This window comes from Seriola dumerili, unplaced genomic scaffold (genome assembly GCF_002260705.1).
Source record: "Seriola dumerili isolate Sdu_G_001 unplaced genomic scaffold, Sdu_1.0 BDQW01000091.1, whole genome shotgun sequence".
NCBI lineage: Eukaryota > Metazoa > Chordata > Actinopteri > Carangiformes > Carangidae > Seriola > Seriola dumerili.
In genome coordinates, this window is record NW_019174346.1 from 7825830 (window position 1) to 7849248 (window position 23419).

The 23419-nt window shown below is 38.3% G+C and overlaps 2 protein-coding genes across 4 annotated transcripts; both read right to left on the minus strand.

Moving 5' to 3' along the window:
* Positions 1-9949: 9949 nt before the first annotated feature.
* Positions 9950-14895, minus strand: LOC111222401 (heat shock cognate 71 kDa protein). Its single transcript, XM_022746118.1, has 10 exons — positions 14794-14895; positions 13466-13675; positions 12848-13053; positions 12601-12753; positions 11918-12473; positions 11552-11754; positions 11167-11365; positions 10839-11071; positions 10558-10711; positions 9950-10262 (listed from the first exon to the last, which is right to left on the minus strand). The coding sequence occupies exons 2-10, from the start codon at positions 13668-13670 to the stop codon at positions 10219-10221; spliced, it is 1953 nt and encodes a 650-aa protein (XP_022601839.1). The 5' UTR covers positions 13671-13675; positions 14794-14895; the 3' UTR covers positions 9950-10218.
* A 779-nt stretch (positions 14896-15674) lies between these two features.
* crtam (cytotoxic and regulatory T-cell molecule) lies at positions 15675-22298 on the minus strand. 3 transcript variants are annotated; one of them, XM_022745999.1, is made up of 10 exons: positions 22230-22298; positions 20781-20921; positions 20483-20635; positions 20177-20296; positions 19292-19447; positions 18516-18794; positions 17365-17433; positions 17034-17183; positions 16666-16767; positions 15675-16002 (listed from the first exon to the last, which is right to left on the minus strand). In XM_022745999.1, the coding sequence occupies exons 1-10, from the start codon at positions 22273-22275 to the stop codon at positions 15839-15841; spliced, it is 1380 nt and encodes a 459-aa protein (XP_022601720.1). In that variant the 5' UTR covers positions 22276-22298; the 3' UTR covers positions 15675-15838. The 3 variants fall into 3 exon arrangements, with proteins under 3 accessions (XP_022601720.1, XP_022601722.1, XP_022601719.1); XM_022746001.1 differs by having other exon boundaries at positions 16666-16752; positions 18516-18797; XM_022745998.1 differs by having other exon boundaries at positions 18516-18797.
* Between the last annotated feature and the right edge of the window lie 1121 nt (positions 22299-23419).

Below are 23419 nucleotides of genomic sequence, written 5' to 3' on the forward strand. Positions count from 1 at the left end.
AGTCATAGCTCTATTACTAAGCTTAATTAACTATACAAATAAAAAAATAAGAAACTTAATGCAGTTATAAAACAATATATTCATGTATTTATAGTATAATTTTAATTTCATTATTAATAATTGATTTAATTGTTGGTAAGCAGCTTTATCAATGATATTTCCATATCCAAAGGAAGTTTTACAGACACCTGAATGCCACATAATCCTGTACCGAGAGGTCAAAGGAACAAGAGGCATTATACCATTATTAGAATGATGATGTCCTCAAACAAAGTATTAGGCCTTATCAGAGACTTCTGAAATTGAAACAGATGAGGGGGATTATGAGCCTGTATTTACAGATAATTTTCGTATTTTCACCTCCAGGCTCACTAATGAGAGTGTATTTGAGAGCTACTAGCGGGGGAATGGTTCACAAACGGCAATTTTCAGCTTATGAAATGGCTTGAAAATTGCAGGCTAAAATGCTCTTTCTGATGGTGATGAAAAGATCTCATTAAACTAAATAGCAGAGAGCCTCTTTGTTGTGCTTACTGGGAGGACGAGGGGAGTCTAATTCTCCTGCCGTGATGTTGTGCATGGGGGGGGGCGGGTTGCCTAGGTGTAGGGCCCTTCACTTCGATGAGGCCAAAAGGGTAAGGGATGTCTCTCTAATGGCTAAGACTCAAACAAGTTGTAGAATGCATTATAGACAACATTCAGCTAGGCGTGATGCCTCTAACACATGGCAAAATACCACAGCCCATTATTTCTTGCCCAAGATACAGAAGCCTAAATACAAAAGCTAGTGAAATGTAGTGACAAACACTGAATGGGAAAACGAAAAACTGGTCATGCAGACTATACTCAAATATCCTTTTGCAATTTTGGAGTGAGATATGAGTAAAATATAGTGAGGAGGGATGAATGGAGTTGCTTAAATAGGAATCTTTTGCTTGAATAAGGAATGCCCATTGGGTTTGTAAACTATGCAATGGCTTTGTGTGAAAAGGCTTACCCGCTTTGAGGAGGCAGTAGAGGACTATGAGAACATGATAATGGAAATGAGACTGTGTCCACTGCCTTAGTTCTATGAAATGGAACCTTTTGTGAGAAAATGTCATGTTCATTTTCCTCTGAAACAATGTACTTTGGAAGCGAACCCACACTTGGTGGGCATCAATCTGCACAGGTTAATGACGGGAAAATGGAGAATGGCCTTTTTCTATTTTGGAGGGAGATGACTATCAGACGGGGTCTGAAGGAAAGAGAAGAGGAAACAACGGTACGAGTTGACAAGATTGCAAAAACAGATGAGGTGTTGTCCCCACCATAGATGCCTACCTCACTCCCTCAAAAGAGTGAAAGAGAGATCTCCTTTACAGCAACAATGATCCACGTTAATGGACCACGAGTGACCACTTATTGTGATTCACCCAAACAAAACAAAAATCTCATTTCCCTCAAATGAAAGCTGTTATTCTGAAAGCACCATTCTCACTAAAATGTATGATTGGTGCCTGCATCTCATTAAATCACTGACACAGTTTCATTGTTAAGTGGTGAATGAATGCTATTTATCTTTTATCATCCATGTGCTGTTTAAAAGTAAAGGGTTTGATTGCTGCTGCATTCTCCTCGTTGTACTCCATCTAAGCAGCACTATTATCAGCTTAATTTTAATTAATTTGCCACAGACAGTGAAAGTGACAGTCCAGTTCAATAGGCAAACTGAACAAGGTCAGGCACAAATCTAACTGTGGTGAACATCTTATATTATGTTACATGTTTATAGAATTATTGTAATAGACAAGGCTACACAGCCAATGATGTGATCAGTTAGATTGTCTCTACAACAGTGTCTATACCCTAATCATCTCGACAACCATCCAAAGTGAAATTAAGATTTAATCACAAAATAACAAATAATTCAGTCATTTTTTTCACTATTTTCACCAAGAAATAAAGCAAACGCTGCAGATTCTATTTTAACAGTCAGCCCTTACACGCCACTAACATCAATTACTGCCATCTACTGACCAAACTGCAGAACTCCATATCAGAATTAGCAATACATATAGAGTCAGTTAATGGATATGTCTCTGTGATGTCTGGTGATGCCAAAAGGAACATGTATTGTGTGTGTGTGTGTATCCAAAGCCTGGTATATCTCACTCTCCCATTGCGTGGAGCTCAATGAGCCAGACTGCTGCACTGAATGACATGCTCCTTCATTACCATGAACACACACAGTGTAGCTTGATTAGATTCAATCCCACACACTCTGTCCTGTTGCCATATATGCCTATCATTGCACCAAATGCACTATATACTCATGTTTTTAATTGCAGCTTAGCTGTTTTAGAGAATAACCAAATTGTTTTTAAGGTACAAATCTATGACTCATTTTTAAAGATTTATCTCCTCAGTAGGAACCAATGGGTTTCAAGCTCAGAGCCATGGACATGGTTGGGAAGCCAGAAAGTACTGAGAGACTGACTTCACTCTGATTGAACTTTGACCTGCAAAATCAGGAGCCTCTGCAGTTAGTTTGAGAGAGAGAGGTGAAACCGGCACTCTTCAGGAAATATAGATTGTTTATATTCTCGTTTTATCACTGCACTGCAAAATAACAATAGCAAGCATATAGGAGATGCTTTCAGACAGATAACCAATGGAAGTTGGAAGTTTTTTGTATTGTCTGGTGTGTAAAGAAATAAAGAGGAAAACTCATTTAAACTAACTTATAAACAAAGTTAGTGAGGGTGTCTGATTTTTCCATTTACATGACTGAATGAGTCAACCTCAAACAAAAATATATATATTCATGATCTGATTATATTCTGATTTTTGTAACTCTTGTACAATCATGGAAAATGTTTAACATTTTGCCTATAGTTTTGTTATTACACTTAGTATCACTGATAGCCATTTACCCAATTTGTAAATCTGGAAGTATGTACAGTGGGGTCCAATAGTCTCAGACCATTTTCCCATTCAAGTGAATGGGAAAGTGGTCTCAGATTTTTTTTAATCTGTTTTTGTCATACCAGTTTTGATAATAAGGTTTTCCTGTTCATTGTAACTGTTCTGTTGTTCCACTAGGTGGAGCCACATGAAATAAAATCATGAGTAAGAATCACCTTCCAACAGGGTAGCATTTGTTTATGAAATGCTAAAATCTCATTTTTACAAAGATTTAAACCTCCAGTTTTCTTGAATATGTTTCTGGGGATGTGAAACCATGTAGATTTAGTCTGTGGCATAAAAGTGTTCCATTTTAGTTTAAACACTCCAATAATAGATTCAAAATTTATTTTGAAGATAATACATTTGCTTCTCCATCTAAAATTGTAGTTTACAAAGTTGGCCTTTTAGATATTTTGAGAAGCAATATATGAAGAGTGATATGGATTAGCTAGTTATGATACACCCGGAGATTTGGCCAATAAACTTCAACCAGAACTGAATACAGTGCAATCAGAAAATACTCAGACCCCTTCAAGTGTTTCACATTGTTATGTTGCAGCTTTATGCTAAAATTAAAAAAAAAATAAAATAAAATTCCCTCATCTACCATCAGGTGCCTCCCATTTTTCTTGATCATCTTTAAGATTTCTACACCTTGTTTGGAAAGGCACACACCTGTCTATATAAGGTCTCACAGCTGGCGCTGTCTGAAAAAGCAAGCAAAAACCAGGCCAGGATTTCACGTTAATATACAAATTATTGTTAAGCAATACACAAATCTTTCTTTCATACAGACACATTTCTGAAATATCTGTCATATGTTGCTTGTTTTAAGATAACAGTGAGTAAAACTGCCTTTAATATAGTATTAAGTATTGTCGTCTTGCAAGGCACCACTGGACACCTCACTGTCACTGTAATTGTCATTTAACCTCAAGCCAAGAGAAATAAGAGTGAAAAATTAAGTAAATTCCTCTATAGAAGCTCGAAATTAAAGGAGAATGCGATATAAACAATGCATATCGCTTGGCATCATGTTTTGCCAAACGACGAGCAGAGGCTACAATAGGCTGGAATAGGCTATGAACTAAGAAGAAACTACCAACTGCATTTCTTGTGTTTACAATGATCATTAAAACATCGTTAATCTGTTATTCATTTCATTAACTGTGCAGATAATAAAGCAAATAATTTTTGTTCAAATACTTACCTATTTCCCTCTGTCACTAGTCTACGCAGCACTGCAACCATGGAAACATGATGCAAACATGCTTGTACACATGTTGCCGACATGATTTCCGAGACTCGCGAGGAGGCGGAGATAAGTGGTTGGGGTTGGGATCAGTTGGGGTCAGGTTAAGCATCGGAAAACATGACTGGGGAGAAGTATGGGCAAGATTAACTTCGTATTAAGGTAAAGATAAACACCTGAAGACGAAGACTTTACCCTGAATCTGCTGTCGAGTTTATATGGAATCAGATTTGTGCCAGTATTATCAAACAAAACTAGGAATTTGAGAGAATAAAACTCAATCAAACAGAAAAAAAAAAATATCTCAAAGTAAAACGTATAACTTTTAAACAAATGATATCGTGTAATTGTGTAAACTATTAGTCTTTTACTTTTTTGATAATAAGTCCTTTTGCTTACAGTTCCATTTACTTCTTTCTCACTGATCACACAGACTTTTGCTCTCACTGCCGGATTTACGGTTGCTCTGCCAGCTCTCTCCTCTGCGTTGCCTGACTTTTTAGTTCTCACCAAACGTATGGTTCTGACACAAACCACTCGTCTGGGCGGGGTTTTCGGAGGTGCGTCCCCATTGGCTAATGACTTTCTGAGTGACAGCTGAGCTCAGTGACCCGGATATTATTCAGTAGGAGCAAACATCCAACCAAAGATCCTACTGTCTCTGGTGGATGGTAGATGTGTACACTGTGGACATTCAGAATCGGTTCAGCATTTGCTGTTACAATATAGGGGATATGAGGAGGAAAGAAAGGCTGTAAGAGCAGCATTAAAGAGGGCTATGCCAAAACTCGATGTTGACTTTGGCTGACTGCGCATGACTTGACGGTCAATGTGAGAGACCAGTGACTTCGGAGACGGAGTATCAAACAACTGCAATCAAGTCGGACAACAGTCTACTTCTCATAGCGCGAGTTCACCTGTGTCACAGCAGCAGGTTGTTTACACTGAAGAGCTGTTCTGTTTCTTGATTTAAAAATGATGAGTGTTACCCTCAATATGACAAACATGACTGTTGTGCAAAACACTGTTTACTCCCCCAAAGACATGTTCCTAAACATGTTCAGATCAGACACAAGATTACATTAGACTTTTGACACATGAAATTAAAAATCAAAAATGTTTTATGAAAACATGGATGGTGATGGATCAAGGTGTGTGGGGGAAAGGTCACACATTAAATACTTGCTAGAGCAACACTTAAAGAGAGATAACAATTTTATTTCTTTCTGTTTTATTGAGAACCATAGACTTTAGAATAAAAAACAAGGGCCACCATGTGAAAAGAGAAGAAATCTAAAGAATAAAAAATATGACCTATAAAAACATTACTTCTTTTACAATAACAAACCCTGATCTAAACTGTTTTACACATTCCTGCTGGAAATGGAACTATAGTGTTGGTGCCCCTATGTTAAAAAAAGGGGAAAAAAGCTGTCAGAAGGAAGAGATCAAACAAACTGCTTACCCTGAGACAGAGATAACCATAAAAGAGCAGGGGTGGACAGTAACTAAGTACATTAACTTGACTCCCGTACTTGGCGTACTTGGTACTTGTACAATGGCGACCTTAGATAAAGATGAGGCAGAAGATTCTTCACCAGAGACCATGGTCTTATTTATTTAGTTTGAAATGTACCCTGAGTTCATCAGTGACTTAAAAAAATATGAAAACAAAGGCTCCTTTTGTTGATTCAGTTGTTTTTATGTCCATGTCACAGTCTTTGTATCAGACAAGCTTTTATTCTCCAGATTATACAGTCAGTTCAGTCAGTAGGTTGTTTCAGAGTCATCAGGTTCAGTAAATGTTGAACAATGCAACAATATGTTGATAGAAAAAAAACATTTACTTTTGAACACTCTAGTATTTTAAAATCAAGTACTCCAGTTCTTTATCTCAAGTAAACACTTAACTGAACAACTTTCACTTGCATTAGAGTAATATTTGACCAGCAGGATCTACGATCTGACAAAAGTAATGGAGCTGTGTACTATGTTCATCTCTGTAAAAGAGGATCTGAAGTTCTTAGAATAAAAACGTAGAGCACGTCATGTGTGTCAGTGAGTCCTTCAGCCAATCAGGATAAAGTGCTGTCGTCACAGAGGTGGTTCCCAGTCGGTGAAGCCAGTGGAGAGAAACTGCAGCCACCTGACCATGAATGTATTAATACATCCATGCGCCTGACTCGGAAACTGAAGGCGCCTTGTTCCTAACCAGCATGCATCACGTCAAGTCGGCGCTGCGCAGCCAAAGATCCTCTATACTCTACTGCCTCTGGCGCAGCGCTAACATGGATTTATTACATCCATTAGCGCCACATAAAGTCGAACGCACCTAATAAACCATGGATGTATTGTAAGACCATGGTATGCGTCAGGCGAGCAATTCCTATAGAACTGAACTGGCGCCATTTTTAGATCCGGCATCCTGGTCTTATAATACATACGTGTATTAAACACAGCGTTACCGTGGTTACCAGGGGACGCCCGGAAGTGTAAAAGAAAAAACGGTAAATAACGGCCATAAAACAGAAGAAATAATAAGAAAGAAGAAGAACGGTTAACAAACTCAAACATGAGAGGAACGAACATTAGTGTTACAAGAAAAAAGACAGTACGTGACTATTCAATTTGAGCCTAAGATGACCATTGAAGTAGCTTAATATTTTAATTTAAAAAAAGGTCTCAGAAAACATCCTGAGGCTGATCCTGGCTTCTGGCCTTGGTGTATTGTTTTTTGTATTGCAGTAGTTGTAACAGTAACATTGGAAGTAGTAGGCAGTGATAGGTAAAACTTCAAAAGCATAGCGGTAAAAAGTTTAGGTGAAAGAACAAATAACAGGTGCATGAACTGTGAACTGAGCATTGTCATTTAAATAAGAGTTTATGAGTCCTTTGCTAAAGTACACTTACACCTCTTTCCTCAACTCCAAGGATCTTCTGTATTTTACTGTAGTCTTCATACAAATGTTTATATACTGCAAGTCTCAGCAAGAACAGATTTATCTCCCAGTTTCTGGTTATGGTATTAAAAACATATACCCTCAAGCTCTTGAAGGAAATCCTGATAGTTGTTTAGAATTTGTGCCTCTCTTCTCTGTACTACTTTTGCTCATTGTTGTGGCCAAGTACAACACATTATAGTATGAATCCACCTGGAAAACACATCAAAGAAAAGGAAAAATATTAGTCCAAGATTACTATTTATGATTTTGATCACAAATTTCACATGTATCACCCTCATTTTATTTCTCTAAAATATAAAATATACATTAATAATGAAAATCAGTTAAAAAATATGATTTTTCTGATAGCTGTTAAAATAATACAATGTTATACTCTAGAGTCATGGTTTTACATACATAGTGTTCATTAATCATGATTTCAAATGTTAGACCTGGGTATTTCTTGATATATGCTTGGGTGCTGCCCTGAATTGTCCCTGACCCTTATCTGTGCTGTCCTTATCCAATGACCTATTCAAAAATTTAAATATGTTCTGTACAGCTGCTGAGAGGTAAAACCTTGCTGGAGAATTAAGATGAACCAGTTTAGCTGTGATAACATTGCATTTCTTTTTTTATTTTGCTTATTTTTTTTCAGTTCTCAACTCGGATCATTGATGCAAACTTACAGTGTTAGTGACATTGTTGTTGATCTATTTACTGAATCATAATCCATTATAATAGACCATATACTGGCCTACCTGGGGTGTGTCTGTTCAGGGTTCCCTTCAGGATCCACTGTTACATACAGTAGCTCTATTGAGAGAAGATGAAAGTTTGGAGAATACTGGGACCAGCCTCCACTGATTCCAATATTAGCATGTTCTTTTAAAAAAAGCTATCATGACATACTCTCACATATCCAACCAGAATTGAAAACAGGTACACGCATCCGTTTGCATGTGAGCCTGAGCGCACACATAGCTACACACGCACGCACACACACATCACACATCATGAGGACCCTGGAATGGCTGCTTCTCCGCCTTCTGAGGCCACAAGTTAAACATCCGCTAGACCCCCATACAGTTCACCTACAGGGAACATATTGGAGTGGATGAGTGGAGTGGCCGTCCTTTACATGCTCCACCTGACGATGGTCTTCAGTTAATGAAACAACAAGAACTGCCTCCTTCTGAACACCTCCAAGACCAAGGAGAGGTCTTCGACTTTCGGAGGTCTAGGCCCTTCAGCCAGTCAACATTGGAGGGAAGGACATTGAGGTGGTGCACAGTTATAAATACCTAGGTGTGCACCTGGACAGTAAACTGGACTGGTCCCTGAGCACGGATGCCATCTACCAAAAGGGGCAGAGCTGGCTCTTTTTCCTCAGGAGGCTCAGGTTCTTTACCGTCTGCAGTGAAATGCTGCACATGTTTTGTCAGTCAGTGGTGGCCAGTGTATTCTTTTATGCTGCAGTCTGCTGGGGCAGCAGCATAAAATACATGAACACATGTAGACAGGACAAGCTGGTCAAAAAGGCTGGGTCTGTGCTTAGCAGGAGTCTGTACTCACTCAGGACTGTTGTGGAGAGATGCATGCAATGTAAGATGGAGGCCATCTTGGACAATACCAACAATCCTCTCCACAACAGCAAACATCTCATCTCACTGCGCTGCAGAACAAAGAGGTTCAGGAGAATTATTGTTGTTTAATTATTATTAACTGTTATTATCATCAACAATGTATGGAATTTCATTTTAATAAAAATTAAATACATAAATAACTAAATACAGCTATGAAATGAATTCTGAAATAAATAAATTAGGTAATAAATGTAGAAATATATAAATATATGTAAATATAAATATATGTGTTTATTTCAAATTCCACATTTATTTATTTCTGGAGACTTATTTCCTAATGCCACATTTATTCCCAAGTCCCTTTATTATTCCATCTTGTACATATTCAAATGAGGGGGCATGGTTATTCATTTTCAGACCAAAGAGCGTTGAATTAGGCTGAAAGCTTTAGCTAACTAGCTTTAGCTGCGGTTGAATGAACCGCTGAATACGTTTTTAAAGAACAATTTTAAAAACAAACCACGAAGCCTAAATAAATTGTGGCATTAGGCAAAAGTCTCTGGAAGTTAAAAAACAAAATAAAAAAAAAAAAAGTCTGAAAATAAAAAGCTATGTATTTATTGACTTATGTTTAAATTTACATATTTCCACATTTATTACCTAATCTATCCATTTATTCACACACAGTACACTAACTGGCTACTTATTATGTTGCAAGTTAACGCTTAGCTTGATTATAACTTAACAAAAACAACAAACCTATCATTCAGCACCGACTTACACTTCATTTAACTTGTAGAAATCCAGTTAAGTTGGTGAGTGGTAGAGGCACAGACCGGTCACAACATGTCAAAACTGCAAACATGTTTGATAATATTGGCTCAAATCTAATTCCATAAGTTTCAGAAACCAGTCCACACATGCCTTCAAACGGCCCTCGTAAGAGCTCTGACTTTCAACAACGGGTGTCACACATACGATACAAATACACTATGGCTGCACTGGGCAGAAGACATTTTCTCACAGTCGAAAACATTAGTCTAACTTAAAATTAATGGTTGATAAAGCTGTTGAAAAGCAATAGACATTCACAGTACTACAACTATAACAGCAACTTGAATTGCACAGTTGTTCCATTTTTAAACAGCTGCTGAGCAAAATATAAAGCCTTTAAGTTGAAGCACTCTTATGAGCAGGAAAGAGATGGACCAACACAAGCAGAGGGTTACAAGACTTTTATTGTCAAGGCAGTGACATCTCAGAATACAAAACACTTGAAATGTGAACGAACCATCAATTTACCAACTACAAGCTGTTCCCAGTTGTCACAAATGATGCAAATATGATCCCTGAACCCTATTTTTACTTTGTTAAATTGCACTCTTTAGCTTGTTGTAACTTGTGCTATAAGAGGGTTACCTTCTTAAAAAAACAAAAAAAAAACCAACAACATCTCAGAGGTAGCTGAAATGATTAAATGATGAAATGTTTAGTCAACCTCCTCAATAGTTGGTCCAGAGGATCCACCACCAGGAGCAGCACCACCAGCTCCAGGGAAGCCACCAGGCATGCCCTCTGGCATACCGCCAGGCATGCCACCAGCACTCTGGTACAGTTTGGTGATGATGGGGTTGCACACCTTCTCCAGCTCCTTCTGTTGATGCTCATACTCATCCTTCTCGGCAGTCTGCAAAACAAGAAAATTTCAGTGTTCATACAAATGTGAGTGAATGAGTGAGTGAGTGAGTGTGTGTGTCTGTGTGAGTGAGAGTGTGTGTATACACACACACACACACACACACACACATTCACTGATCANCACCACCAGGAGCAGCACCACCAGCTCCAGGGAAGCCACCAGGCATGCCCTCTGGCATACCGCCAGGCATGCCACCAGCACTCTGGTACAGTTTGGTGATGATGGGGTTGCACACCTTCTCCAGCTCCTTCTGTTGATGCTCATACTCATCCTTCTCGGCAGTCTGCAAAACAAGAAAATTTCAGTGTTCATACAAATGTGAGTGAGTGAGTGAGTGTGTGCGTGTCTGTGTGAGTGAGAGTGTGTGTGTATACACACACACACATTCACTGATCAACACCAATCCTCACCTGGTTCTTGTCAAGCCAGCTGATGACCTCATTGCACTTGTCCAAGATCTTCTGCTTGTCATCATCACCGATCTTGCCAGCAAGCTTCTCATCCTCCACAGTTGACTTCATGTTGAAAGCATACGACTCCAGGCCATTCTTAGCAGACACCTTGTCACGCTGAACGTCATCCTCTGCCTTGTACTTCTCAGCTTCCTGGACCATGCGTTCAATGTCCTCCTTGCTCAGACGACCTGTCAAAAGAGGCAAGATTAGCATTTAATCACCTGCTGTTTGGACAACACTGCAGCTATATTTGGGTTAAGCTGAATTTGTATCCTGTTTATACCCTTGTCGTTGGTGATGGTGATCTTGTTCTCCTTTCCAGTGCTCTTGTCGACAGCAGAGACATTCATAATGCCATTGGCATCAATATCGAATGTCACCTCGATCTGGGGAACACCACGAGGAGCAGGAGGGATGCCTGTAAGCTCAAATTTGCCCAGCAGGTTGTTGTCCCTGGTCATAGCACGCTCACCCTCATAAACCTGTTGGAAGTATGCAGGGTTGGCAGACCATTATTAAATTATATGTCTATAGTTCTGGCAACTTTATATTGCTCAGACATCCAAGGGAGGTCTGGGCCATCATTGGTCTTGTAATCTCTGGTGGAAACTACAAATGGCAAGAATAAATGTCACTGTGAAACAATGAGACAGGCATGATGTGCCTACCTGGATGAGCACACCAGGCTGGTTGTCAGAGTAGGTGGTGAAGGTCTGGGTCTGCTTGGTAGGAATGGTGGTGTTACGTTTGATCAAGACAGTCATGACACCTCCAGCTGTCTCAATACCCAGGGACAGAGGGGTGACATCCAGAAGCAGCAGGTCCTGCACATTTTCTGACTTGTCACCAGACAGGATGGCAGCCTGGACAGCTGTTAAGACAAAATAAGCAACAGTTAGACTTCAAGTTAGAAACTCATGTCTAGGTCATAAGCAGAAGTGATCGCCAGATACTAAAGATTTGTTGATCTAACTCTGAGCAGTTGGGAGACAAGAATAAAATTATGTGTGCATCATTTGGCTGACAGCACTTACCAGCTCCATAGGCCACAGCTTCATCTGGATTGATACTCCTGTTGAGCTCCTTTCCATTGAAGAAGTCCTGGAGCAACTTCTGGATCTTGGGGATACGGGTGGAGCCACCAACCAACACAATGTCATGAATCTGCCCTTTATCCATCTTGGCATCACGGAGTGACTTCTCCACGGGGTCCAAAGTGCCACGGAAGAGGTCTGCATTGAGCTCCTCAAAACGAGCCCTGGTGATGGAGGTGTAGAAGTCAACTCCCTCATACAGAGAGTCAATTTCAATGCTGGCCTGGGTGCTGGAAGACAGTGTGCGCTTTGCCCTCTCACAAGCGGTGCGCAGACGGCGGACAGCTCTCTTATTGTCACTGATGTCCTTCTTGTACTTGCGTTTGAACTCGGCGATGAAATGGTTGACCATGCGGTTGTCGAAATCTTCCCCGCCAAGATGAGTGTCTCCAGCAGTAGACTTGACCTCAAAGATACCATCCTCGATGGTCAAGATGGACACGTCAAAAGTGCCACCACCAAGATCAAAGATGAGGACGTTCCTCTCTGACCCAACCTGAAATAAAATTAGGGTTAACATTTTTCAAAGCTACTAAATTATGATGAACTACCCAAATTTACATATATTTATATACAATGAAGATCATTCAAGTATAATTGCAGTTGTTTCAAGTTTGATTTACCTTTTTGTCCAACCCGTAGGCAATGGCAGCGGCAGTTGGTTCATTGATGATCCGCAAAACGTTGAGACCAGAGATTGTGCCAGCATCCTTAGTGGCCTGGCGCTGGGAGTCATTGAAGTAGGCTGGCACTGTAATTACAGCATTGTTGACAGTCTGAAAAGAAATGACAAGTCAAAGATTACTAGAATTCATAGCAAAGCTTGAAGGTTTTGTACTTTTGTTTTCAAAGCTGTGCCACATAACGTACTTTTCCGAGGTAGGCTTCAGCAATCTCCTTCATCTTTGTCAGCACCATGGAAGAGATCTCTTCTGGGTAGAAGGACTTGGTCTCACCCTTGTACTCAACCTGAACCTTGGGACGAGTGTTGTCATTGATGACATTAAATGGCCAGTGCTTCATATCTGACTGCACAACTGTGTCGTCAAACCTGCGGCCAATCAGTCTTTTGGCATCTGCAAAGACAGATTTTGTTTGTTAATACTGTTAAGAAATCTGCTACAATGTGGGCTTCCATTAAGAAGATCACTCAGACATCCAAGGAAGGATTTGGGCCATCTTTGGTTTTTCAACCTCTGGTGGAAACTACGAATGGCAGGAAAATCGTCATCACAGTGATAAATTCTTCATTTGGGTCACTTAGGACCACTAGACATTATGTCAGTCTTGTATCATTCTTGCCTCAAGTGCACAGGAAAAACTGTCCTTTGAGAGAGGTGCCAGTCACTTTGTGATAAGATGGTTGGATTGAATTTTGAGGTTCTTCCCTCAGCAGATGAGAGAGACAAGAATGACCCAAGACCACAAGCTCATTATAGATCAATACTAAAAATAAATAAATAAAAAAACAAACAACTTTATTCTTACCAAAAACTGTGTTGGTGGGGTTCATGGCAACCTGATTCTTGGCTGCATCTCCAATTAGCCTCTCAGTATCTGTGAAGGCCACGTAGCTGGGTGTGGTCCTGTTACCCTGGTCATTGGCAATGATTTCAACTTTGCCATGCTGGAACACACCAACACAGGAGTAGGTGGTCCCAAGATCGATACCAACTGCTGGTCCCTTAGACATGTTTCCTTTAAGAAAAAAAAACCCCAAAAAAAACAAGCAAAGGAAGTATTAGTTTGTTAATCTCATGGATTACATCTGAAAATCTGAACCTGCCAAAACGATTTCTGTCCACAACAGTGAAGGAGAAAAACAATTTAATACTTAAATATGAAGAAAAAAAAAAAGTTAAGTAGCTTTATAGCTATAGGGAAGTAGTTTGTTTTAAAACTAGTGTTCCAACACCCAGTAGTGACAAGTTCAAACAAAGAGTTAGTTGTTAAGAGCTACAGTTAAGCAACAGCCTTGGCACCATTGGTAATAGAAATAAAGTCCAGTAATGTTAACCAATTTAGCACAGTTCAAACTGTATAGTGGATCTAAACAATTCTTCTGCATTTCAACATATATTTAAGACACTGTCTAGATTATGTAATTTATTTGCCAAACAGCCATAACTTAGCTGTGTCAATTTATGTATGTATATATTTATATTTAAAAGTCATTTAAACTTCTACACTTACTAGCAAACAAGCCTTTATTGAGCTAATTAACTTATGGGAAAAAATCCGCATTGTGAAGCATAGCGCTAGTTCCGGCCGTGTGAGAATGACGAGTCAAGTTTCCCAAAGACTGATTTCACACCGGAAATTGGCGAACAAATAAAATGTAAAAATCATTACCCTGGATGTGCTAAAAATCATACAAAACAGACCAAACTGCAACAGACCCCATCAGTAAATGAAATTAAGGCGCTTGGCGACGAACAAAGGTTTTGTTCTGAAAAACAACCGGAAGTCTGTTCATTCACACTACCTTGACACTAGCTGTTCAAGAACATTCTCGAACGTCCCTTCCCCCACCCTCTCAGCTCGGCTAAGTTGCTAACGTTAGCTAATGCAACCACTGAACTCATGACTACAGCCCTAGTGCAAGCAAACGAATCATAATCCTCTGCATCGTTAATAATTTAAGTTCAGCACCGGTAATTTAATGATTAATATATTTTCTGTAAAAAAAAAAAAGAAAAAAAAAAGGCGATAGTGAATGAGCAAAATGTCAAGGCTACTGCCGTCCTCGACAGGAATGAATTAAGGAAGTTTAACTAGACTGTATGTTATTTAAGATTTATTCAAGAATAACTTACCGAATTGTTGAACCGTGGATGACTGTAGGTGTTGTGTTGGGATGGACAGCGGCGAGGTTGACTTGTCCTTGCCGGTATGAGAAGGAAAAGGAAGACAGAGGGATCGCTGAACCTTATATATGACCGGCAAAGCAGCCAATCACAGGTCTCGTCCTTGAGCCTTTCCTCAACGTCCCACCAATGGGTCTTGGCTGACGCTTTGACGGTCCAACCTACTTCCTGTTTTATTATCTGTATTTCATAATCACTGTGAATGACCGCATGGCTCAAGACAGTAACCCGAAGATATGAGATAGAGATTATTAAGTTAGAGAAACAATCCTGAGATTGTATATCCATAAAATGCATTTATTTTTTTATATTTATATAGCTTATACTCTTAATCTATTATGAGAATTGGTGAGAAATCAAAAGTAAAACTCATGAGTGGTTGGACAGGATGTAGCGACCGATTATTGAAAACTGAAAGAAAAAAATGGAAAGAATATGTAGAAATTATTGTTTTCTCCTTCTTAGTAGTGAATATTTCCTGACATTATGATTAGTGTTTTTTCAACCACTGTATTTTATTAGGGATAGCTTTTATACCCAGTCTCAATATATGTAGCTAATAGGCCTTTAGTGTGACACAACATCTGATAAATCCCTAGAGTATGTTACACTATATGTTATCTCTATGAATGATTCTTGGGATGTCACATCACATGATACCACTGTATGAAAAAAAGTCACCAAAGATACAGATTATATGGAAAAACAATATTTCCATCAAACATCATCCATGTTCAAACAGTATGTTGTAGCAAAATATAATTTATTGATTAATGTAAAATGTATACAGTATTTATATGTTACAGTACAGTTATAAATAATGTTACCACATTCCTTACTGTGTAAACACTCTTTTACAAGTACAGTAAAAAACTCATTAGCTAGATATTATATATAATATCTACCACCATAATCATCTTCACAGATTACGCTAATGAAAAATACAATATATATATATATATATATATATATATATAATAAATTTTTCTGATTATTATAGCTCTGTCTCCTTGATATCACATTTGGCTGAAGTTTGAGGTTGAGAAGTCTGCTCTTTATTTACATTCTCTGATGCTGCCATTGCTCCTGTGTTTATCACCGAAGTTATCCCTGTTGGTTCTTCAACAACATACTTTGTGAATGCCATGTTGAAGAGCCCTGAGAGAGAGAGAGAGAGAGTATGTCACAATCAGTGATTCATTGCGGAAACAGGTCACTTCTTTATACACCAACCCAGTTTCTGAGGAGTCAGCAGAGATTGTGTTTGAGCTACATGAAGCTGAATTTGTCATGTTAAATTCAGTGCCTGGTTTGAAATTATTTGCAGTGGTTTGAAAATGAATGATAGGTCATTACATGTCAACTCAAATACTACAGTAAAGAGCCCATATTCCCCAAGGCACCACTGTACTTTACTGTGTGTTAATTATAAGTTTTATAATATAGGCTTTTTTAATAGAATTAAATGTTTGAATTTAGGTTATTGAATTATGTTGGATAAGACTTATAATTCCTGATTGGTTTCCTTAATTCAGCTTTCGCATATGTAAATCTGGGCACAAGGGACCTATATTCCTAGAGTGGCAAGTAAAGAACATGTCTTTTCCCAGCAGTGAGTAAACACTCTCCACCTAGTCATGTTTTAAGAGCTAATTATCACATTCATTTTCAAACCAGCACAAGATTTCTGTAAATTACCCATATTTTAATTCACAACACATGTAATTGGAGCAGGAGGAATTCAAATCTTTGCAGTTACAGTCTCTGCCAGCACAAATTTCTGCATTTCTGTTCAGAAGTTTTAAACATAGTGCTGAGTACCTCTTCGTCTCTGTCCTTGGGAGTTCCTCTCCTCCTGGCTAGATTTTGACTTACTGCTCTCCTCTGATGGATCCGATTCTTCATTCTCTGTGACAATAAAAACTATCATATATTTCTTAAAATTACATTTCAAAAGAAAATTGCAAGGCTTTATGGTGTAACTACATGCCCACAATAAGTATAATTTATATTAGATTATATTTTATTAATATTTCTGGACACACACAAAGCAGAAGCTAGAATAAAACTGGGACAAAGGACTTGCCTCATACATTTATGGCCCTGCCCTGACTAAAGTTCAAATTAACAGTAGCTTCAGTCTGATATTGTTGGTGTGATTACAGAAACAGGGAATATGATCTGCTTACCTCTCTTCCAGGTGATGTGTGCTCTCCTCAGCTTGATGGCAAAAAAAATGACCACCACCAGAAGACCGAAGATCAGGCATGTCACCAGGAAGATGAGTAATGATGAACTTTCTTCAACCTCTGTCTGCATCCTTGTGTCATTAATGGTCCCTGGAATTGGACAGAATGTTGGTAGTTGTTCACCAAAACCTTAATCACATTTAAAACCTATTACATATGTTTACTATTTGTATGAGAGAAGAAAGTTTTCTCATATTCAGTTTCCCATCAGAGGCACTGAATGTTAGTGTTAAACATGCAGACACCAGTGCTGTTAACAGTGTGTAATTACCTGTTCTGTTTCTCTCCGTACTGTTACTGGATATGATCTCCTCTATTGTCTCAGACACAGATGTCCAGCCTTTAAGCAATAATGAAGAAGGAAGACAGAATAATTAAAACAGACTTAAATAAGCTGCTGCAGCCTCAGTCAACCCTGTTTTCTAAATGCGAACAACCCAGTTGTAGTTGTTCAGAATTACCACTAGATGGCATCACAGTAGTCAAATATAATTTTATATATATGTATTATAATACATTTATAATTTTAATATATGACCTTACAATACACTGGATATTTGTACACTAAATTACACTGTTGAGCTTGAGCATTACTAATGGTGTTACTCCCCACCCTTATTGAGCACAAATAAACACATTTTAATAAATAAACCTCAAGAAAAAATAGGAGGCAGAAAAGGATTTTCTTTTGAAGAAAATAGTTTCTGTTTTGCATTAAGCCAAGCAGATGAATAACTGAATGTCATTTCAGAAGTTGGGAGCTGTAGAGTCCTGTGTAATTTTTTCTATCAAAATCGGTTTATCTCTAACAAACTGTTCTTTGGGTTCAAATATTTAAGAAAACACAAACTGTTTTTTTGAGCTGGGATATGAAATCTTTGCTAATGCTCTGTATGTATTACAGAAAAGCTCATCACCTACACAGAGACTCGCAGTTCCATCTTCAGAATATATTAATACATCTACTGCAACTGAATGTCACACTACAGTCTTAGACTTCCGTCACAGGAACTTAGTGGTATCACAACTGCAGTGGGGGTTAAGCAACCAATGAAAAAACACTGTGAAAGAGATATCTGTAGTTTCCATCCCACAGGCCGACAGTTTGTGAAAGGTGCTATACATTTAAAGCAATAAATAACGGCTGTAGGATGAGTTAGACCCTTTTAAGGTTAATTTATCCACGGCATTACTCACAGTGTAGAGGCTACTTTCATTTTTTCAGTACTGTACATCTTAATAAATTCAATACAATTTGAACAGATGTGACATTTATTTTGTCACATGACATGAAAAGAACTTTTTTATACTGTTTCTTCGTGGGTGTTTCCTTTGTGTTCCTCACATCTCTGCATATGTCATCTGATATGGAATATTCTTCACTTAAATATACAATATACAAATGAAAACAGTCTCACTCACCACTAGCACTGAGATGTGAGTTTGTGGATGTAACAGGGTCCACAGGAAACCTAGTGGAGGCTGTAACTGTCTTTGGCTCATTGGAGGAAAAAGGGTGATTGGAGGGAACAGCTGATAACTTGGTAGAGCTCTCTGGTGAAGCCCCATTCACACCTCTGGTTGTGAGGTACACTGTCGTTCTGCCATGTCTGAACCAGCTGGTTGTTGTTCCCAGCACCCCTTTTGACACTTGAGGCTGAGTTGTGGGCGAACTGGTCGTAGTTGTGCGGTGGAATTTTGCTGCTGTCACAGAGACAAGGTTTACATAATTAATAAGCAGAAACAGCATTCAAATTAATTCAAGGAAAATCAAGTGAAAAGTCATGCTGACATTATAATCTGTAAAGAACACATCTGTTTTTTTCAATAAGAATACAGGAAACCAGACTATTTACAACACACAGAAAGAGGAAATGACATGGGGTTGTTTTCTGGGGTCGGTCAACTTTCACAGTCTAGTGATGTGGACAGTGTCATGGAGATTCACATGAGAAAAAACCCTCACCAGTGCTTTCCCTGTTTTGTGACGACACAACTACTCTTTTACTGTTCCGCAATATCTCTCTTTATGCAGAAGTACTTTAAAGTAAACAAATCTCATTCATTTAGTATTATTATTCATTCAGACTAATCATTTTCTCTGGTTGTGAATATTTGAAATAGACTGTCGATACAATATGCTTCTCTAAAGTTATAGTCGCTAAAATAGGAGCAGGTAAGTTTCTGTTTATACTCACTGTCGCGTCCAATTTTGACAAAGTTCATCAGAGGATGTGAGAGCAGGGCTGGATGGCGAACAAGGCATTTCACAGTGACTCTGTTCTCCACTGACTGAACATGTAACATATCTGTAGTGATGTATTTTTTATCTTCATGATGGATCTGGGCATTTGCTGTGGAATGGACAGTTATCATTAGTACTCACTGATAAGCAGGTATACCAATCCACCTCACAAATCCATCTTAATATGACATGGTTGGGACCTATGATCAAAATAAAGGCTTATACTTTCCAAAGAGCTTTAATTACTCACCTATGGCATTCAAAATGAAACAAAAAAGATGAATAGGAATAGGTTTACATGTTTGTAAGAGTATGAAGTTATACCATTAAAGCACATTTAAAAAGGAATTTATATTTAATTTATCAGGGCTTGAAATAACATCTGCCACCCCACCAATGATTCATGTTACCGGTAGGTAGTGTCATCAAGAGATGAGCCCACTCTGTGGATGCTGAGTCTACTTTTGCTACAACTACAAAAGTGCAGTGACCAGTATAAAGTGTTCAAGTACACCTGCTATTTCTGTTCATATATGTGCATCAAATTATAAACAAAAATATTTGATAAAATGAAATATAAAGGGTCACACTGTCCGTTTCTTATCTCGCAACAGTTGTGCTATTCACAGTGCTACATGGAAAAAATGTCGAAGCACAGCAGAGTGCAGACCCCTCAGAATAACAATGCACAAGCTGCAGCACCACAAATATGCAGCTAAAGCTGGCAGGTGATCATGTTGTGTTACCTTCTATGGTCCACTTTGGTTCACTTCTTAATTGCAATGTAGTCATTTTTCTATTTATTGTGAGCTCACAATTTAAGTTATTAACAACATACCAAGAATTTCAGGCCCATGGTCAAGTTTCCAGGAGATCTGGGACGGATGGTGGTTCGCCTCAGCAGTGCATTTTATGATAAACATTCCTTCATGCCTTGTTACTGTCATTTTGGGAAGACCTTTAAAAGAATCAACAGCCGATGTTATTAGAGCGTATTGCACTGAACTGCTCACCCAGCCAACAATATAATAGCCATGGTGAGTCATGGTTAAGGTTGCAAATTTACTAAACTATTGTCAAAGTCCTACTGTTTCTTTGGTGGCTTCAGCAATAATATAATCTGTAATTGTAACATTATACTCACCCAACACTGTCACCTCCACTTGCTTCTCTGTTGTGTGGTGGCCATACTGAGAGCATGTGTAGTTCCCTCCATCCTTGAAGGTGACATTGGAAATACTGATGGCAAATTCTGAGACAGACAGTTTGTTGATTCTGTAGCGCTTGTCCTTCAAAGCTGGAAACAAGTGAGAGAAAATAAAAAGATGTTTAATATCTTTAATGCAAAATTCTGAGAGATTCTTGCAATTTTGGCCCAAACAGCAGCTAGTTTATATTGCTAATACATTTCTTGCTGTGATTGGAGCTCAGGATTTGCTCACCTTTATTGTGATTGAAGAACATAAGGAATCCATGTGGGTTTTTCCAGTCCACATTGGTCTTGTGAGCATTAGTAAGTGGACAGCTTAAGTTGAGTGTCTGACCTTTCTTCACAGTCAAACGCTGCCATTGCGCAAGAGAAACTGTAATTAAATAAACAGGGAACATGTTCTTGAAAATTTACAGTGACAGCGCAGAGTAATTTTCACACCATCACAGTTTGATAATACATGTAAAATTTCATAAAATAATGAACAACAGTCTGCTGGATTTAAAAAAGCAAGTGAAGAGCAGTGAAAGTTTCTTTCCCCCGCACACAGAGGTGTCTGGACCCTGATCCTGTTTCTCACAGTTTGACTCATCTATTTCTCTCTGGCCTGGGACTGTGTGTGTGTGTTTTTCAGTGTGAATGTATGTGCATATGTGTGTTTGTGTGTGTGTGGAGGTGGTGTGACCTGTTCTTCACTGTATTGCAGCTGCAAAAGAACCAGCCCCCCGCAACAAATACCCACCCCCACCCCCCACCCCCGTTCTACATCTAATGTATTTCTGTTATGACAGGAAGTGATGTGGTCAGTCTTTTCATGCTGAGGGAAAAAAAAATTGTTGTGGGTTGTTCACAGGGGCTTCAGATGCTTTTTCTTTCCTATGACAAGGTGTTTGGAAAACACATTTGTGGGGGCATGCTGACACCAGCCACAAGGGCAGTGGGCTTGAAGAATCTGAGGTCATCTAGACTTTTATCACCCACTTAGGTGGTGTGTTAGAAATTACAGTATCTTAACTGAACATTAGAAAAAAATGAGTGAAAATTACATATATTTATACATAATCTTTAATGTACAGCCACATGATTTTAAAAGTTTTCTCTAGATTCTAGTCAATGAGTTTTAGATTTCTTTTTCATTTTTAACAGCCTGATTTATGAAGAACATTTCATTCCACAGACAATACAATGTAAAATATAAGCATCACATAAAAGGATGGTGATATGTGATATATATCCATATATAAACATGCACACATAGACACATATTGTACTAGAATGGGGCATAAAATATAATAAAATGATACAAGAGAACACTGAATGAGAGCCATAGGTTGGCTACTAATGACTAAATCAAAATCTTTACAGATGAAGTTTACAAATATTATGTCTTAGAGAGCCTGAGCTCAGATAACCATGCTTTTACTGTTGATACATGCAACCATTTGATTTGTCAGAAGTTTCACAATTTCTATTTACCAGTAACCACCAAAATTTAAAATATCACACACTATCATAGAAAGATGATGATTGTAACTGCCATATGTGAAGAATTCAGAAGCCAAATCATCACTTCCAGTGAGTTCATCTGCCGTTTTTAAAAGGTCAGTTTTCAGATTTCAGCATTTACTACTTTTCATTTTAACGTATGCTGGTCAACAAGCATTGAAAGTAAATGACTCACCCTGTATAAGTAGCACAGAGACGATGAATTGCAGCTTTAGTTCCATCTCTGTCGCTCAGTAGCAATCACAGTTTCGTACTGTTGCATTTCCTCATTACTTGATCTACTTATACTCTACTGAGGGACCTTCCATGACATCACAGCTCTGTGGTTTCCACAGAGTTTTCAGTTTAAGGTTTTCTCACAAAATACCTCCAGTAAAAGTAGAAGCAAAAGTTTAATAGATCAGGATTCATACACATATAAATTCCTGTTTCAAAGAATTAAGTATTTCATCCCACTGAATGTTCTATTTATACCACCCAACAATCATTTTTAGTGATTTAATGAAAAAGATAATTTAATAGTTCAATATTCAGTGTCTGTAATTAACAATTTTCATGACAAAAATCATTCACCACCACTGTCATTTTCCACTGCTGGACTATGGGACATAACAGCAGGCTCTGTCATTTCCAATTTTTAATCTCTCTGTACAAATGTTACATTAAAGTTTTACCTTGTATTGGCTACATACTGTAACATGGAAGTAAACCTTGAAAACTCCATCTATCGTCTGTCCTTTGGTATTGTCATATAACCTATGCAGCTGTTCACTTTCAGGCTGAATATGTAACTGGTAAGAGAAAATGACAGAATTACTTTAGAGAATCATTATGTGACATGTGACACGTATTTTAACAATACTGTAGGTGTAAGGATGACTGCGCTTCAGAATAAACATTAGTGTGTTTTGCAACTGGAAGATAAATTCACCTAAATTCAATTTTTCATTTCTTTATTTATAGAATAAAGCTTAGCCACTTTTGCATACATGTGATGTGATCTATAGCAGGATGTAGTAAATATGATTCTGAGACAATTTGACTAATTACTGTTTATAGTATATTGGTTAGTTTGCCTAATGATGATGCTCATACAGTATAGTTTAGTATTTAAACTGCATTACTGTTAAATTTGTTAATTTGATTAGAAGCAGCGATGTATTCATCAATTTTTCAAGCAAACACTGGTAGTTAGATAATCATTTTCTCTCTTGAAGAGATTGGTGCCTCTATTTCTTCACTACAACTACACCAGTCCTTGAAGAAAACCCTGAAACTTTCTTCTGCTTTATTCTTTCTGCTATTTCATCTCCCTTTATTCAGGGACTTTTTTTAGGCTACAGCTGTCCAGATTTTAGCCAATCA

What these genes read in the sequence shown, in the direction of transcription:
- LOC111222401 (XM_022746118.1), bottom strand. Translation starts at nt 13,670, where the DNA reads ATGTCTAAGGGACCAGCAGTTGGTATCGATCTTGGGACCACCTACTCC. An exon ending in CCTACGGGTTGGACAAAAAG is followed by an intron (nt 12,474 to 12,600) that starts GTAAATCAAACT and finishes ATTTTATTTCAG; the next exon opens with GTTGGGTCAGAGAGGAACGT. An exon ending in GCTGGCTTGACAAGAACCAG is followed by an intron (nt 10,712 to 10,838) that starts GTGAGGATTGGT and finishes CTTGTTTTGCAG; the next exon opens with ACTGCCGAGAAGGATGAGTA.
- crtam (XM_022745998.1), bottom strand. Translation starts at nt 22,275, where the DNA reads ATGGAACTAAAGCTGCAATTCATCGTCTCTGTGCTACTTATACAGG. An exon ending in TACGGAGAGAAACAGAACAG is followed by an intron (nt 17,184 to 17,364) that starts GTAATTACACAC and finishes GTCCAATTCCAG; the next exon opens with GGACCATTAATGACACAAGG. An exon ending in CCAAGGACAGAGACGAAGAG is followed by an intron (nt 16,003 to 16,665) that starts GTACTCAGCACT and finishes TCTCTCTCTCAG; the next exon opens with GGCTCTTCAACATGGCATTC.